This window comes from Taeniopygia guttata, chromosome 1A (genome assembly GCF_048771995.1).
Source record: "Taeniopygia guttata chromosome 1A, bTaeGut7.mat, whole genome shotgun sequence".
Classification (NCBI taxonomy): domain Eukaryota; kingdom Metazoa; phylum Chordata; class Aves; order Passeriformes; family Estrildidae; genus Taeniopygia; species Taeniopygia guttata.
In genome coordinates, this window is record NC_133025.1 from 6,802,189 (window position 1) to 6,820,756 (window position 18,568).

An 18,568-nucleotide genomic window follows, 5' to 3' on the forward strand; every position below is an offset into this window, starting at 1 on the left:
ACCAGTTCCCAGCCTCAGTTTCCCTTGCGAGCTGCACTGGGTGACTGCTTCCCCAGTGCTGGCTGGGCACTCCTTCACAAACCCATCTGCTGCAGCATAAACTGGATATCAAGGGATGGTTAGGGCAGAAATTGTGAAGAGAGACAACGTTTCAGCTGGAAATTGAGAGGCTGGAGATGACATCCTGGAGTTAAGGAGGAAATGAGTGCTGGTAAAGAGAGAGGGGGAGGCTGCTGCCTGTGCTGTTTGTGGAGCAATGTGCTGAGAGACGGACTGCCACCTGGACAGACAGACAGGCTAAAGGGAAGTGACTTTCATTTCTGAGTGCAGCTTCTGGCTGCTCCCCATTATACCATGGCCATGCCCCTTTCCACCCTACTCCCTCCAGTTACAGGACAAAGGAAAGGACATACCTGATGACAGAAGACTCCCGCTGCTTCCACTGATAATTTTGCCTTTACTCCCCATGTTGGCCAGCTTTGAGGTCTTGAGGGTTCCAGTTTCAGTCAGGTCAATTGCAATCTCACTCAGACTTCTTGCAGCATGAATCTTGGACTGGAGGTGGACACAGGAGTTAGTAATGACTTAACGTCTTTTGAAAGCTCACAGAAGGAAAAAGACCTTTTGCTGTAGCAGGAAACAGACCTCCACAGCAAACTTGGATTATTTTACAAGAATAGAAGCAATCTGGCACAGTATCCACTGCTGTACTTTTTACATTCTTAAGTGGGTACAATTCTGGCATTGCTTCCTGTTGTTTGGGTTTTTCTCTGCTGTGCCATGCACATTTTTCTCTCTTAAACAAAGGATGTATGGAGTCACTGTTTTACCACATATAATAAGAAACCTTCAGAAATACCATCATAATAACCTGCTGAAAATCTCAAAAGCTAAAGACCATCTCTAGCATCTAAAGGAAGCCAGAGGGGGCCTTCACAAATCATCAGTAAGCTTTGGAACAAGACACAGTGAGGACATGACTTAAATGGGTTATCATGAGAAGCTGGAAGAAACTACTAACAGGAAAACACATTCAGGTTATTGTCCAGACCAACAAGCTTTATGCAATGTCCGTGCTGTGAGGGATCTCTTTAAAGCATTAACATTACTCTTGGAGGAAACAGCCAGCCCAGCTCAGTAACTGGCCACATTAGGGCATGGCCATTGTTCCCCACCAAATGTCAACAAGATTGTTGCAATTTGTAATTACAAGAAAGTAAATAATGCACAGTATGTAAATGAATATAACAGAACAGAATAGAATAGGATATAGAATAGACATACAAAAGTCATCTCAGCCCATTGCTCAAATCTTACAAGCCCTGTGCTTCTGAGCTTCAATTAATCTGTCCTTGCAGGGCCACAGACCTGCAACTTTAATTTCCCAGAACACAGAAAGCTGTTGGCACATTTTGCCAAGACTCTCCAACTGCAAGAAGAGTTTTATCAAAAAAGAGGTGAAGCCCCAGTTCAAGATCACTTGAGCATTCGCCTCTGCACCTTCTCAAGGCCAGAAGAGCCTCAGCCCTGGCCATACAACTCAGGAGATGGGCACATCATTACTGTACTAACAAGTCAAAGCTGATTGATGTCCACATACCAGGGTGTGATCTGTTGCCACTGGAAATAACATGAAACAGGACAACAAGGAATGCTGGTCATGATGGGATTTTCAGTGTTACTTCACATCCTTAGGAAGAAGAAACCATTCCAACAAGAACTAAGCCTGCACTGATGGCTGAGTGCTCACAACTGAGCTTCTTAGTTCTATTAATTATGTGCTGTGGGGCTTTGGATAAGACACTTAAGGTTAAGTTCTTAGTGATCCCCACCTCTGTTTGCGTATCAGTGAAATAATAATGGAAGGAAAATGTCTCCCTGTAGTAAATTGTATTTTTAAGATTAATTTAAGACTGAAAATGAAGACAGCACAGGGAAAGCCTTACACTGAAAACACCCTCAGAAGTACTATCATAATTTAATATTCTTGGGTATTTATAGGCTCCAACATTACCATTCCAAGGTACCCAAATGCCTAGCAAGCTTATTTCCACAACAACCCCAATAACAGGGCATGTGTTCTCACTTGTTTGCAAGAGTGAATAGTGCAGTCCTTGTGAGTGCAGAGGCTGAACTACCTGACAAGATATCAGAGTAGATCAGTCAACCAGTACTGGCCCTCTTCAACTAAGGTAACCAGTTAGACACTTCTCATTTCCAGCAGTTCCTCCCTAAAACCAGCCCCAGGAGAAAGACAGCACTCTTTAGCTTCTTGGATCAGATGTTTCTGGTCAGAAAGAAGGCCTGTGAAACATCTTCTTCAAAGAGTTCTGCAAGGTTAGTTCCAGGTGAAGAGGAGAATCACTCTTTTATCTAATGAGATTTCCTTCTACTGAAGCCTTGATAAGGAGCCTAAGCAAGAACTGCTGTCTTGCTGCAGTGCCAGACCTTTGGAGGTAACAAACCTTCCAACTTCCTTTGTCCTGCTGATAAATCCCCTGCAGGTGTGTATATATGCTGTATAACCCTATGTATATGTAGGGTTATGTATACTTTGTGTAACCCCAGGAACAGCTATGTTGATCAAGCCCAGTGTCTGCCTGACCCAACACACTGAGTCCTGGCAGTGGATGCCTCACAAAGGCACAAACCCCAAGTCTGCATGGACTGATCCATCCCCCACTCCTGCTCTATGAAGCAGAGGTTTTCCTGTTTTTGTTACTAGTTACAGCAAGTGGCCCTGTAGTTTGTTTCCACTCATTTTCAGAGTGCAAATTAGGGCACACTCTGGCCCTACCTGTCTGACTGGGCACCAACCAAAGTGCTGAGTGAAGGCAATGTGACTGCTGGGTCTGCTGTGGTCCTGGCCAAGCCAGCAGTGGCTGGAAATGTACCCTATATAGGGCAAATGAAAAGGTGATACACGACCAAAGCCTGGCATCCCTGGAGCCAGGAGAGAGGAAAAACAAACCAGCAGGCAGGATTAGCAGGGCAGAGTGAGCTTTCTCTGCAGAGGGTACAATTCAAACCTGCTGAAACCATAAGAGAAGGTTTTAGATCCAATTGCAGTTGTGCTAATGGTGCCCTGCACTGAACAGGGCAGATGAAACATCTCCTGAAAGGAATGGGGTTAATTTTCTTCGCTGCTCAGTCCCTGCTGCCTGCAGCAATGCCAGTCAGCGTGGGGTGGTCTCGTGCATTGGACAGGCTCTCAGCAGCAGCAGGAATCAGAGCAACAGCCCATTTCACACAGGCCACTGAGCAGCAGCCAGCACTGGCCCGTGCAGGCTGTGTGCTGCAGCACAGCACTGCAAAGCTGCGTTACACCCCCGAGCCCCACAGTCCCTCCAGGCTCAGAAATTTTAAAGCACTTAGTGCAGACCTGCCAAGTCTCATTTACATGGAGAAAGACTGGCTCATTCATGAGTCATTTCAAAGCATGGAGCCAAACTGATCCCCAGCGCTGTTCTGACAGGGTCAGAGGGTGAAGAAAAATCCGTAAGTGAAATGAGGAAGAAGATGGACACTAGGGATGAATCTATCCCTCTTGCTGCAGTGATGGGGCTTTCCTGGATGTGATTTTTTCAAAGCCTTGGCCTATTTTCTACCAGTTCATTCAGCCAAAAAGCCTTGCACTTGGAGGAATGTGGTATTGAAAATTCCCACAAAATGGGACTTCTCAAGGTTTCTAGGCCAAGTGTTTGATTGACTCAGTGCAGTCAACAGAGCAAAGACACGCCTTCAAGTCCTGCTGCATCTGTCTCTCGAAAAAAAGGGAAGCTGACAGGAGTTCTGCGTGCTGACAAGCTTACTTGGGAAGCTGGGGATCTTTTCACTCTCCATGCTATGCATTGATTGCAGGGGGAGAGAGAGACAGATCAGCAGGGAGCGAGACGCTGGGAACCCGGCGAGCTGGCAGGAGTTCAGCACGGAGTGAGACTGCAGAAATGGCTGGGACCTCACTTGCAAAAGGGTCAGAATCCAGGCAAAGCGGATTTTATTTCTTTTTAAAATCAAGTGAAGGGTTTTCTTTCCAGTGGAGCTGTTGGTCCAGATCCAACTGGTGCCCAGTTATGTGAGGAGCAGAGTTCAAGCTTTCTTTATCACTATGTCACATCTCCCACCATCTAATCTACATCACTGAAGCAAAGGCTCAGCTGTGCAGTGAGCTCCAGCAGGCTTTTTACTCTAAGTTTGTTTTTATTTTTCTTTCTTTTGTCAAAATGATATGAAATGCCAAGTTTGGACATGAAAGGAAGGAATATCTAAGTTTTCCTTTGAAGTTGAGGATTCAATTGAAGTGGGGCCTGAGATTTAAGGGGCTGCAAACCCATGCGACCTGAAACTCAATAAATGTTTGTCTAGGCCCCTGAGAGCTGAACCAAAGACATTTCACAAAACCCCACTCTGGGGTATGATTTACTAGTTTCCCAAAGTGAAGCTCATATGAGCACCGTGTCCTTGAAGTGACCAGCAAGATGAACTGAGCAGATCAATTAAAATTGATGGATCTATCAATATTGACAGTGTCATGTCAAAGATGAGGACAACACATGAAAATATCAGTTCCCTTAAGAGAAAGGGACAAAAATATTTGTATGCCTTAACTTCAAAGCCTCAGCATGACCACTGGGATTATTGTGACAAAGCATGCTGACATGGTCACAGACGTGACAGGTTGACAAACGAGGGCTGGTGGGTGGTGCTGCCTGTAGAAGTGTGAGAGAGGGGAGATAAAATTGAAACACAATCTGCCAACAACAAAAGGAGTCACTGAAGGGAAGTCCTGGGTGTTTCAGAGACCCAGTTTCTTACCAAAGAAATGGGAGGAGGAGGGAATCTCCTTTTGTTTGTTGGTTGCTTGTGACCTAAATACCTTGCAGCTAGATCAGCAAATCCATCTGGCTAAAAGTAAAGAAAAATAAATTTCTATTTGCTTGAAATTTATCCCTGAGTTGACAGAGAGGACTATGCACTGTCCTGATGGTCCTGAGAGGGGACAGGAAAGCTTCCCTTGACATCAGTAAGTATGCAATTTTTGTCCATTTGCAGCTGGCACTTAGGAAGTTGGGAAGTTCCTAAATTCATCCCTAAATTCAATACAGCTTACAGCAACTATGGTGAAACCTGGATTTTTGCATTAGATGAGACATGGCCAAAGTGACTGCAACCATGCCCAAGGCATCCAAAAGTCCCACCCCCTCTAAAATAGTCACAGAGCTTATGATGGGGAAAGCAATGCCAGAAAGGCTTAGAATGAGTGGGACTAACAGCACACTCATTGGCCCTCCACATAATTCCAGAAAGCCAACTCAATTCATTTAACTGGCAGAAAAAATAATGCACTAAAGAAAAGCAGGAAAAAGAATTCTTTTTCTGCCAGTTTAGTGGGCTGAACTGGCTCGTGAAGGGACCTGACAGGGCCAGGGCACGAGCAAGGAAGGACAAAACCCCAGCCTGAAAATGCACGCAGTGCTTTCAACAATTGCAAGATGTTAAGATTGTTTCAGGCATGTGGAGGACCATCATCTGCACATTCTGCCATTTCACTAGAGATGAGGACCAATGCAAGTACCCACTCAGTACAGGCTCTGTCTTCTCTGTGAAGCTTTACAGCAGTGTGCTCATCTGGAGAGGGAAGTCTGCCTGAGAAGTCTTTTCTCTGTATCAAAGTAATCTCAAAGTGATCAAAGCAATCTCCTGCTGCTCTGGGTATGCCTAAAATTAGTGATGAAAAGAATTAAGAGGAAGAACACACACTCCTCTGGTTTCAAGGTGGTTTCTTTTGTGTGTTGCGTGGCCCTTTGTGCAGCACCAGTTTGAGACAGCTCTTTGTATGGCCAGGCTGTCAAGCCTCCTGCCCCCCTGCTAAAATAATATCACTCCCCTCCTTTCTAGGAAAATACAATAGTAAAAATCAAGGGACAGCAAGGAGAATCCAGAGACAGTTGTAGGTTGTGAAGCTACTTTGAACTCAGTTATTGGAAGCTGCCCTAACTTTATGACAGGTGTGGAAGACGTGGAAACCATCCAGACCTATCTGCTTGCTAACTTTGGCTCCTTCAATTTGGCCACAGTTCAATACAACCTTTTCCTCAATCCTTACTCCCATAGGCATGAATTCGAATACAAATTTTCTCAGTCTGGTCAGGACCAGAAAATATCTTCAGTCAATTCACCTTTTTTTTGATCTTGAGCAGAAAGGTAGGGCAGGAAAGAAGCCACCATCTGGACTTGATGTGGCTGGAACTGTGGGGAGTGAGAAGGACTCACCCACCACAACTGGCACTTCCCATGCTTACCTTGCTTTGCTTCCTGTCCAGGTAGAACTGATGCTGACTAATGGCCATAGCCCAGATAGACTTTATTAATGCTGGACAGGCGTACCACGTATGCACAGCAATGCCACTATGCCCAAAAGTCCTTCTGGTCACAGATGCCCTGGAGAGGAGAAAAGAATGAACTGGGGTTACACAAAGGTTTCACCAGATTGCTTTCTGTGGCAGAACCTGTCACAGATCTCATAGTAAAAGCTGCTATCTCTACTGTGTACACCCTTGTGTTAATGGGAAAAAATGCTTAGAAACCAGCAATTAATATCTAATCAAGCCAGAAGAGCATTTACTTCAAATATCTCCTCAAGATAGCAAGCTGCAGAGGACTATCAAACAGTAAAGATCATCCAGTTTGCCCAGCTTAGACTATATCCCCAGGTTTGGTTGATGCTGACTTGCTGCATATCCCAGAGGAGCCACCAAGGCCAAAGTCTGCATGAATCCTCTGTGTCTCATCACATGCAGAGACATCTGAGGCTAAGTGCTCACACCCTCCACTGCCTCTGGCTTTGGACAGTGGCTTCCAAATATTAGGATCCAGGTAACAACTAAAGATCCACGGGATCAAAGGCTACTTTAGAGAGTGTGAGAGAAACTCTTCAAGAACCTTGATTTCCCCATTTGTGAACAGATGTAGCAGGATTTGCCACATGGTATGGGGGCAGGGAGTTGTGAGGCTCAGAGGGGGCTGCCTAGTGCCCTGGAGAGAAGAATGGGACTCAGTGATTAGCTGAGTGAATTTAAAAACAGGAAAAATAAGAGCTAAATATTTCCTCTCTGGGACTCCCAATTGTTCTCAAACATGAGCAAAAAAACACAGGTTAAGTTTCCCCATGCTTTCACAGCTGTACAAACCTGCTTGATTATTCCTCCCCATCCCTCAAAAGCAACCCCACCAGCAGAGCCCCTGACACCAACACAGTGCATGTTCAGGCTCTCAGCCTGAATCTGTGGAACTCCTCCCATTGCAGGGATGGAGCTCTGGCTGGAATAAACCACACCACTGACCTACAGAGCCCCAAACAAATGAGGGCCTCCACTCCAGTCTGTTAAGATGGGTCTTGTGGTAGAGTAGGATTATGAAATGGTGTGACATGGGTACAGAAATGTGACACTTTTAGGGACATGGATGGTGAAGAGGGACCAATGCAAGAGACAGCCTGGGGTACACTACAGAGGGGTGTCAGAGTCCACAGTCAACAGGGACTCTGAGTCGTGCAGGTGTGGAGGTGACACTGCAGGACAGCCCAGGAGCTCTACTGTGCCATGCAAGGGGGAGTCAACTCTTTCATCAGCACTCACAAGTCCTCAAGCCTGCTAAGGTTCCCCTCCTGCACCTGTATCTGCACTGGCCACGTCTCTTCTGGTGCTTGTGGGCCACTGCCTTGTCCAAAGTTGGAGGTGAGCATGGAGGTGTGAACAGTTAAAGTTGTGATAGAGCCAAGAAAGAAAGAAAGCCAGAACTCTGCAGCAAAATGAGAATTACTGGCAATGTTCAGTCTGGGAGAGGGCTGACAGCCATTGCATCAGGGCTTTTTCAGTGCTTCAAAATGTGTTAAAGTCAAATTACGGAGCTACAAATCAGAGTGAAATTTCTGAGAAAACAGCCGTGGCCAATGCAAACAAGGTCTGAGACAACTGGGATCTCATGTTTCAGTGTTACCCTGTGCCGAGTCCTTTCCTTGTGAATGGTGCTAGAGACCTTGTCCTGTTACCAGTATTGTTCTTGTGAGAAAAGTCTCCAAGGATGCAACAGGACAGCGGCTGATGGTGCTGGGCTGCCTCATTTCTGTCACTGGGCATGGAATGAATGCTGTGCTGGGAGGTGTTCTTGAAGTTGAGACTGGAGAGTGGATCCAACTCTGGATGCTTTATATTGGTCTAAGGACACAAACCACTGCAGCACACTGGCACATAAAGCTCTAAGGAATTAAGGCACTCAAACATGGGCTGAAGCTTTAACTCTGGTGTCACCCTGTTCAGTTCAAACTCCTGAATTCTTAGAAACCTATTCTGCAAATCATTCATCTTTTCACTGTAAAAGCAGTGATTTCTAATTTTTTTCCTTTTTGGAATCTGTACATGTTTCCCACCAGAATAGCAGACTCCATTAGAACGTCTGCAGACTGTTGGTCAGAGCTGTGGACTTGCTTTTCATGGCTGTGTTTGAAGATCTGAGAGATATGGATCACGGGTGTTTTTTCCATGACTTCCCTCCATGCATGCTACATGCACTATGGAATTAATCCTGTTGATAAAATGCTGCACCTAAAATGTATAATTTTCCTCCTTTATGAGATAAGTAACTGCAGTAAAAGGAGGTTAAATGGCTTGTTGGGGACAGGAAGCCATGGGCAGAAGCAGGGCTTAAAAACCTACATTGTGCTGCCCAGCCCTGGCCACAACCACGGAGCTGTGCTCGCTCTCCTGACTGTGGCTTCGCTGACTCAGGCTCTGGTTTGGCTACGGGGAGAGGAATGTGGAGAGAGCACTGCGTTGGCTACTCCTCCACCTCCACACGCTGAACAACTCCTTGCAGGAGTCCATCCCACTTGGCTGGGAGACTACAACCAGAGCTGTCTTCCCACCATGCCACTGCAACGTGCTGCGCTGCATTACAGCCTGAGTACCATTCCACCTGGATGGTGCCACTCTGGATACAAAACCCAATCAGAAGTATACAAAATCCAACCAAACAAATTGCTTTGTAGCAAGAATGTAGCAGGCTGACAGCCCAGGACTTTGTCCTCCTGGTGTTGAGTCAGAGCAACGGAATAAAGAACGGAAGCTCTTCTGTGTCACTAATTCCTATAATCTAAATACAAATGAGAGAGAAGAGGCTGCTCTGTGTGGTCACATTTCATGCACGACATCAAGTTCCAAATGTCACCATAATTTTAAGGTCCTAGATCTATTTCCTTTCTTTTTCTTGCAACTGCTCCTTCCAGGAAACAGGCAGAACTTAGGGCATTTAGGGGCTCCTGGCTGCTGGTCGCTCCCAGCACGCGTTTCTGATGCCTCTCCGGCTGCTGGAGCCTTGCTGGGGGAAGGAGTGCACTACCCCCAGCTCCTGCTGCTGGAATATCTCCCAGTGTATTCTTGACTTTGGGAATTCACTCTGCTAGATTTCATTCAACTGTTTACGTGCTTAATATTAAGCAGATGCTTAGAGGTACTGCTGACCTGGAGCTGCACAATGACATGAGCTGCTTTACTCAGTGTTTGTTTTAACAAATGCACCTATGCAGACAGGCACCTATGCACACGTTGTACTGGTGTGGCTGTGCTCATATCAGGGTAAATAAGGAGAGAAACTGCATGCAAAATTCCCCTAATAAAAGTACATATATTAGTACACAGATAGGCATGGGAAACAGGTGAAACTGGATCACAGCTGAGTGATCAGTGGAACATGCTACTGCCAGCAACAAATCAAATCAGTCTGGGCAGAATATCATACTTACAGTGCAAACAAGACATTGCTTTTAGTCAGAACATCTTTCAGAGCTATACACTCACTGTGCGCAGTAACCATCCAGTAACGCTAACACACCAGAAGTGCTGAATGCACTGATAGGATGCAGCACAGTCCCTTGAACTCTCATATTAGGATTCCAAAGTAAGAAAAAAAAAAAGGCTCCTGTGCCAAAAAGACTGATGGGCTTTCATCCAGGCTGCTGGTGGTAAACCTCTGGTTCTGTGCCATTGCTTTCAGTTGCACTACTGAATATTTATTTACAAAGAAACATGTGAGTACAAAATCTGGCGCTCATCTCCGGGTTCTGAGTGAAACACGGGGACAAGGCAAAGCCCCCTTTCACACACGAGGGCTGCCAGCAGTGCAGCTGAAGCATCGGAGCGGCACAGTCCCAGGGGTCACAAGGTGCCAGAAGAGAGGGAAAGGATTTAAAAAAACCTGCTAGGAGCCGAGGGGAAACACATCCTCAAAAACGCAGACCAGAACCCGGAATGTCTCGCTGAAAGGAAGCAGCAGCCCCCGGCTTGGTACCCGCTGCCTCTCCCTTGTGTGTTCCCCAGCTATCAAGTGCAGAGAGCCCCGTGCAGCAGCGGAGGCAGCACCCGGCTCAGCCCGGCTCGGCAGTGCACAGCCCGGTTCGGCACTGCACAGCTCGACTCAGCCCGGCTCGGCACTGCACAGCCCGGCTCGGCACTGCTCAGCCCGGCTCGGCACTGCTCAGCCCGGCTCGGCACTGCTCAGCCCGGCTCGGCACTGCGCAGCCCGGTTCGGCACTGCTCAGCCCGGCTCGGCACTGCTCAGCCCGGCTCGGCACTGCGCAGCCCGGCTCGGCACTGAACAGCCCGGCTCGGCACTGAACAGCCCGGCTCAGCCCGGCTCGGCACTGCTCAGCCCGGCTCGGCACTGCACAGCCCGGCTCAGCCCGACTCGGCACTGCGCAGCCCGGCTCAGCCCTGCCCGTCTCGTGGCTCACCTGCGCGGATCGTGCACCTCCACCGAGAACTTCTTCTCGCGGAAATAGAGGTTCTCCAGCTGCCTCCATTGAAAGATCTGCAAGGAGAAGAAGGGGATGAGGCGCCTCCAGTGCCTCGCCCAGCCCTGCCCGCCGCCGGTCCCGGCTCCCGGCGGGAATGCCCCGCTGCGCCCCGCCCCGCCCCGGCCCCGCGTCCCGCCCGCCCCGCACCCGCGGGGCAGCCCCGGGGCGGGCGGCGGCCTCCGTCCCTCCCTCCTCCCTCCTTCCCTCCCTCCCTCCCTCCCGCTCGCCGGGCCCCCGCTGCCCGTGGCTAGCTCGGTGCAGGCGGGGAAAGACGGTGGTTTCACTTTGAGGGGCCAAATGTGTTGAAGACACATACAAGCTCCGGGCAAACAGGGATTCGACTACATTTTCCTTGGAGGGCTGGCACCTGGGCTGGTGGATCGGTCTCTGGCACAGCAGACTCTCCCCGGTGTGAAGGAGATGAGACCGCTGCTCCACCCAAGTGCTAATACCCAGCTCTGCTTTTAACTGGCACGGGCATGAGCCGAGCGGAGTTTATCTGTCCCGGGTGCTGTCAGACTCGTGGTGGCAATGCCCAAAGCTCCGGGCGCTCCCAAACCACGGCAATAAGCAGGTCATATCTCAGCCTCTGTTTTACAGGCTGCCCTGCCGGGATATCTCAGAGCAGCACTGGGACAAAGCCAACACTACCACCAAGGGGTAAACTGAGGCACGAAGCTTTTCATGGGAGTGAAATGTGGTGTGTCCTCGCCCCTGAATCAGCCTGGGCCAGCCCTGGAGGGCTCTGCGTGCTCCTGGGCAGTGGGATGCGCTTACACGGCCCCTGTGCCCACAGTCCTCCCGTGAAATAACGCCCAGCTCCCAGGCAGGAGGGCGGACCGACCTCAGGAGCAGCGCGAAGGACGCGGTGACAGCGGAATAGTGCCAGCTCCGCAAACTATCACACCGTCACCACTGCGGGCAGCTCCACCGCTGCCTTTTCCTCGCAAATGAGTAAGCTAAAATCCAAACCCCGGTTTCCAGGCTGCTAATCCACAGGGAGGAGGCAGCTTGCAGCCTCTTTGGCATCTCGGATTTTGTCTTCCCTGCATTGCCCCTAGCAAGCAGCAGAGCTGGGGAACTGCTGGGGAGCACAGGCAGCAGCGCTTTCCCTGATTTACACTCCCTCTCCCACTCCAAGTAGCTGCTGTGGAGTTCCTGTCCTACCCCCGAGGAAGGCGCTGGTTCCTGACACGCCGAGATAAGCCTTGGCTGCCAGTGTCAGCACTCTGGAGATAAGTAAACAGGAGGCATAATTTGATTTGCACTGATATAGCTGCTGGTGAAGCCGAAATCTTGAGAATAAAAGAAACCTCAGAGAGGACCCAACATTTTCTCCTTGATCGTATTTCAGGGCCAGAAAAATTGAAAATATTTGTTAAAGTTTCCAAGCAAGATTGGTTTTTTTTCCCCTCTATTCTTTTTCCCTTTCTGTAACAGAGTGCTTCTTGGAAGGCATGGTAGAGATTAAGAAGAGCACTAAGCTACCCCATATTCTTGGGCTGTCCACATTGCCGATGGGGTAGGGGAAGAAGGGAGCCAGGAGAGATGGGAAGTCTGAAAGGCTGAGTTACATTGTCCCTAGGGGATTATTTTATTCTATTCCTCCACTGGAAGTATTAATTGCTGCATAAAACTTGTAAATACCAAATGAAGCACAGAAACACCCATTATTTTACCCACTGAGGGAGGACAGACACAGGGTGAAAGGGTTAAGCTGGGAGCTGAAGTCTGACTCCTCTTTAAGTGCCTGGCTTCAAAGGCATGAAAAGGAAGTTTGGGGCCTAAACTCCCACAGACAACAACTGGGGTCAAGCTGAAAACATCCCTCTGTGCTTCCAGATGCCCATCTGCAAGGCGGGGAGGACAGCGTGGCTGTGCTGCACGGCATGTGCAGAGGACGTGTTTGGGAGGCGTTCTGACATGTGGAACACATAAGAGTCTAAGAAGCCAGCAGATCACACCCTTCAGAAAATACCTCTGTCCCCAGGTCCCCCGTTGTCATTTATGACTAAACTTCGGCGTGGCGCAGAAGGAATTTGAAACTTTTCTGAGCTGCTGGCAGCTGCTCTATTTGGATGCTGTCCTGCCCATCCTCCTCCTCTTGTCTCTGCCGGACTGTCCCCTGTGCTCAGATCCTGTTCTATTTTACCCTCTCTGCTACCAAATCTCACAGTGCTGTTTGCTAAGGGAAGCTCTGTTTCTCGTTTCTCTTCGATGATTAACTCCAACTGTCCAAACACACAGGGCTCTGGGGAAGCTGTTCAGATGCCCAAATGTAGGCATGTAGTGCCCTTTTCCATGCCCCAGGGTTCCCTGCCTGGCCCCTGGCTGCTGCCCCAGGTGGGAGGGAGCCTGACATAGGTCCGGAGCTGTATCTGCCAGCCCCACGCAGATGTCTTGGATCACCAGCAGTGCCTAAAACAGCATTAGACACCTACGTTTTGGGCACTGGAGCAGCTCCCCAGATTGATGCATTTTTATATTTAGTTTTGTTATTTTCCTTGGCAGAAGGAGGCAAATCCAGACTCTTGGGAGGGAGGGGGTGGAAGTGACCCCACAGCCTAAGTTTGTGTCTTTTATTCCATAGCTCTGCTTCCTAAACATACATGTGTGTTTTACCATTGCTGTAGTTGTGCTCCATTTGCTCCCCAAGTATTTTTCTACAGTGTCCCACTCCTTTTTCCCACATTGATCTGAGAGGTCTCCCCCTTCCTATACAAAAGGAATCCAGTCTGCAAAGATGTGAATACCCATAGGAAAGTATCCACTTTCCTGTTAGCTGATCACAATCCCTTCAGAGAAACAAAGCTGAAGGTGCCCCTTCAGCCAGACCTCCTAATGTAAGCAAGCTGTTCTCTTCACCAGTTGCCCGCCTTATGTATGGTCTCAGATTTATGTTGTTAATGCAGTGACAGATGCACAAGGTGCCATTAGTAGGTCTTCCTAAATGGAAGCATAATTTTTACCCATCAAGATCCTTTTACCATGCTGGTTCTTGCAACCTTCACTGGGGAATAGAGCCCCAGCAGGGAGCTGGTTGTAATTTCAACAGGATCTTGTGGAAATGCAGCGACAACAGATGCATGATGGTTTTGGGGCTGGTTTGAGTCAAAGCATCCATGCTCGTGGCAGGTTTGCCTCTCCTTGCACTGAGGTTGGGTCTGATTTTGGGTTATTTGGCTTATGATTGTCTTTGGTTAATTTCCTGGGCCAAATCCAATGCCTGCACATGTGGGTGGGACAATTTGTATTGGTGTTACTGGGATTGCATCAGAGGTGCAATGACCCTTTGACAGAGTACCTCAGCAGGGACTGGGACAGCATCTCCCCAAACACACTGGAAATGTGGCTTAGGAGAAAGTCAATCATTAACACAAGCTTGGAGCACAGTTCTCCTGCCCTTGAGTAGCTGCCTTCGCTCAGTGCCCACAGACAAGGGGACAATTAGCGGCGCTGCAGAGGGCCAAGTCTGTGATGTGGTGGTTTGCCTGCTGGGTTCTCTTCTGAGGTCAGCAGCTCGTTTTGGATCATGCAGCACTGGGCAGCTTTCAGATGGGAACAATTTTTGGTAGTGGCCATCATTACAGGCTGCACATGAGATGATTTAATATTCAACAGATACTTAAGGAAGTATCCACTGGCTTTTGAGCACAGCTGCACACTCACACATGCATGTGAAAGAGGCTAGTAAAAGAAGAGAAAATAATTACCCTTATTCCCTCCTCCTCCAAGGGGCCTGTCCCCACCATGATCTCTATTTCATCATGGAACTGACACTATCACTTGAATTTGAAAAACTGCTTATCAACTTGTGAACATTCAAGGGAATAACTATTCCCCATCAGACCACATGCACTGTTTAAAATGTGTTGTGGTGGGTGGGGAGGCCATGATGGGGAAACCAGTGCCAGAAATGTATTCTACAAAGCTGGCAGTTTAGAAGAGGAGCCAGGAGAGAGATCCGAGTGCTTCATGGTGTGCTGTGGAGAATTCAGGTGCAAGCTACAGGAATTTTCTCACTGGAAACCCCTTCCAAGAAGCTGGCAAGCTTGTCAGGCACCAGATGTTTGTGACTAGTTAGAAAGAGCTGCAGTCAAAACCCTTCAGACGCAATCTTCTTTTGTGAGCACGTTTGTGGTTTGCTGGCTAGTCCTTAATTAAGCTGAGCCTGGAGGAGAGGAGGCCCGGGGTCTGCATCCATTTCAGCCATATGAGTCTGAAGGATATTTTACCATTTTTATTGACCACGCAGCTGGTACTGAGGAGTTTGCACATGCCAGGAGGTAGGGTCAGCGTCAGAGTGTTTGAAAAATGCTGGAGGTTCCTGATAAAGAAGGGAATGTCTTTTGTGAATGAAATATCAGGGATTGCTTCTGGCTTGGTCACTCATGGCCTGGGTGACCTGGACTTTTGGAGAGGTGTGGGAACCTGAGTTAGTGCTAGGCACTGGGCTGTGCTCTGTCCCTTTGTGCTCAGGGAGCCTTGCCAGAGTATTCAGTGGAAGTACAGTGCCATTTATTTGGGAGCCCCTGGCAGTAATGAGGCTGTTGCTTGCTCTGTGTTGCCCTTCAGCTCAGGCACAGGACAGAGGGGGTTGCTGAAGGCCAGCACTGAAGGTTAGTGCACAGTGCTCTCTGGACTGTGGCACTTAGAGAAACATGCCCAAATGATATCTTTTGGAATAATTCCAAATCCTGAGGTTGGGGTATGGGGTTCTTGATACTGTTTTCTGCCTGCTGTGCCCAGAAGAGCCAGACTCAGTACTCAACTGGGGAGCATGCACTATGGCTGGGCACGCTGTGGGGACACAATGTGAGCCATTTTGCATTTGGTCTCTTAGGAAACAAATATAATCTCATTTTCTTTCTCTTTTCAGTGTGCTGAATCACCTAAGATGAGACACAGGCTGAATGCACACACTCTCAAGGGTTCCAGATAGCATTCTTGGTGGCTGTTCAGACTCAAATCATCTGCAGAAATCTATAGAGGATCTACCTGCTGGTAACTCTGTTTTATGATCCAAAGGGAATTTACAAAGAAGATGGAGACAGACTTTGCTCAGAAGTGCCCAGTGAAAGTATAAGAGGTAATAGACACAGGCTGCAGGGTTGCAGCAAGGGAAATTATTAGAAGATATATAAATTAAAACCCCAAATCCCAAAACAATCAGTGCAGCTGGTCAAACACTAGGGTCATGTGTAAACAGATCAAACTCTGAAGGTGGGCCAACTTTTAGCAGGAGGTTGGACTAGAGACCTCCAGAGGACCCATATTTTTCTTTGATTCTAAAGATTAATAAATGACCAACTGTAATTGCTGTTGGACTTCCTGACCTATATGGCATCCCCCAGTCCTTCAAGTCTTGCCACTTCCTAGATGATTAATGCCTTATTAAATCACTCTATGCAGAAGGAACAATCATCCCTCCAAATGCATGCACTACTACCCAGACTGGATACTCTGAATGGCTTCTCGGAAAGGCAGAGAAATAATGTGGAACATTTCTAACAGTCCCAATGCAACCCCTTCCCTTGCCTACGCTATGGGCAAGAGTCAGCAGGGATGACATCCCAGTACTAAAACTGGTATTAAACAATGGAACTAAAACAATGACAGTATTTTCACACAGCTTGCATGAATGAAGCCACAAGCTCCCAAGTCTTTTGTCCTGCAGTTTAAAGACAAAACAAACATAACAAAAAAAATTCCTCCTTGGAAATGTAATTTCCTCCACTGAACAAACCAGCAAGCTAAATTGTAGGAGTTGAGTTATGCAGGAGGTCAGAGTGGAGGTTGTGAGCGGTCCCTTTTTGGCCTTAAACTCTATGGAAATCACAGCTCCAGAGAAGTCAATGGCAGTTTTGTCCCTGTGATTTCAGTGGGGCCATGGTTTCCGGGCATGGATTTGTGTTCTGCCTCAAGCCAACCCTGCTCCCATCAATCATACCTCTGTCAAACTAGTTAGAGTGAATGAGGAAGGAGTTGGTCCAGGCAGAACAGCACCATCTTAGCTCAAACAAATGGGCTCTTGTTTCAGGGACAGATTTACCAAGAGATTTCCGTGGGCTGTCACCTGTGAATTAGTGTGACCCACTGCTGAGGGTGCCCCTGGGTCATGAGATGGGGATGCCACTGCACCATAACTTAGTCCTCCATCCTGCCACACTTCCATTCATTCCTTTATTTTTATTACTTTGGGATATTTTTTTTCTTTTACTTCTCAAAACAAGAAAAACAAACAAAAAAAAGGATTTCCTGAGTGATTTGATGTGGGAAAAGCCCTACCAATGATCTTCCCAGAGGCTTGCCGTCCTCCCTACCCTCATGGAATGAGAGAATGGCTTGGCTAAGTGGGACTTTCAGTGGTCTGTCAGCAATCCCAGCTCACTATCTAATTACTTCTTTGCCTCAGGCTTCAGGCCTTTTTTTGCCAAACAGACAAACAATTTCTGGTCCAATTTGAGATCCCTTTTGCTGTGTGCTGTTCTTGTGGAACCACACCACCCCTGCAAACATTTCTGGCTTGACCGAACACAAATTGCATCTAGGTCTATATAATAACCACTCTGCAACCATTTCCATTATGGAAACACAATTCCCTATTAAATTTCAAAGTGGCTTATTTGCTCAGAGAGACAGCAGAGCATCAGATCACAGAGGGAAGAGCTGCTATTTGGACAAAGCATTATTTGTCTAAATAATGCAACTTGATATTTGTTTCTGTAACTACACAGACTGGGAGATTAGACTTTGACTTTATATACAACCCAGTCCAATTTCACGGCACATATATATCTGGTAGCTGCTGTTAGATTGTGCACCGCTGTCACCATGCTGTGTGTGTCTAAATCAATAGATCTACAAAGAACCTTTTCTCCCTGGTTGGTTTAAGTTAAACTTTCTCCCTTTTATTCTCTGAAAGGACATCAAAGTGACTGGATCTTTCTGCATTGAAGAGCTCTCCTTTCTGGCACAATATACCATGTATTAGATAAAGGATGCCCAGTTTGCTGCCCACAAACCATTACTGCTACTCTCTCTCTTAAAGGTCTTCATGTCTTCTCCAGTGGCTTGCTAAAGTAGCTCTGTCTTAGAACCAAAATATAGGAATCACATTCCCATCCCATGCTGCTGTGGCGATGCACAATAATTTGTGTGACTGAAAATACTCCCATGATTCTGGATGTCTGCACAGGGGGTGCCATGGCAGCAGCAATCCCACTCTCATGGTGATGGCTGCAGTGAACCTTCTGAGTCTCCTGCCCAGACCACTGACCAAAGGTGCCTCACAGCCACAACCACAGAGTAATGGGACCCCTGCATGGCTTCATCTCATGATAAAAGTGTCCAAGCCTTCAGAGCAGCCCTGGTGAGCTAAGAGACAGCATCTGAGCAGGGTGGGGTGTAGAGGAGCTTGCCACCACTTCAGAGCCAAGCATAAGTGCTCAAGGAGGTTTCAATCTCTCTCCAGATCTCCACCCTAACTCCAGAGCCCTGAGGTCCAATTTGTTTCACTTTGTGCTGTCAGAGTGATTTGTCTTTGCATCTTGTTGAAGTTCCTGCTGTGTGCTGCAGAATCATTTAAGACTTGGCTGCTGCTTTTACACAGAATTACTGTTTAAGATCTGAATACAACAAAGGACTTAGAGAAGGGAGTTTTATTTTGATGGGACTACTCCTATATTTAATGGTAGCCATGGTCTTGACTTGGCTAGA

At 47.7% G+C, this 18,568-nt stretch overlaps 1 protein-coding gene across 16 annotated transcripts in view; it reads right to left on the reverse strand.

The window, feature by feature from the left end:
- Positions 1-18,568, reverse strand: part of FRMD4A (FERM domain containing 4A) — a 357,158-nt gene that overhangs the window by 28,494 nt on the left and 310,096 nt on the right. For all 16 annotated transcript variants that reach the window (XM_030290804.4, XM_072918958.1, XM_030290830.4 and 13 more), the window contains 3 exons: positions 10,787-10,863; positions 6,303-6,441; positions 414-555 (listed from right to left, as the gene is read on the reverse strand). In XM_030290804.4, the coding sequence (XP_030146664.1) occupies positions 414-555; positions 6,303-6,441; positions 10,787-10,863 (358 nt within the window). The remainder of the gene's footprint in view (positions 1-413; positions 556-6,302; positions 6,442-10,786; positions 10,864-18,568) is intronic.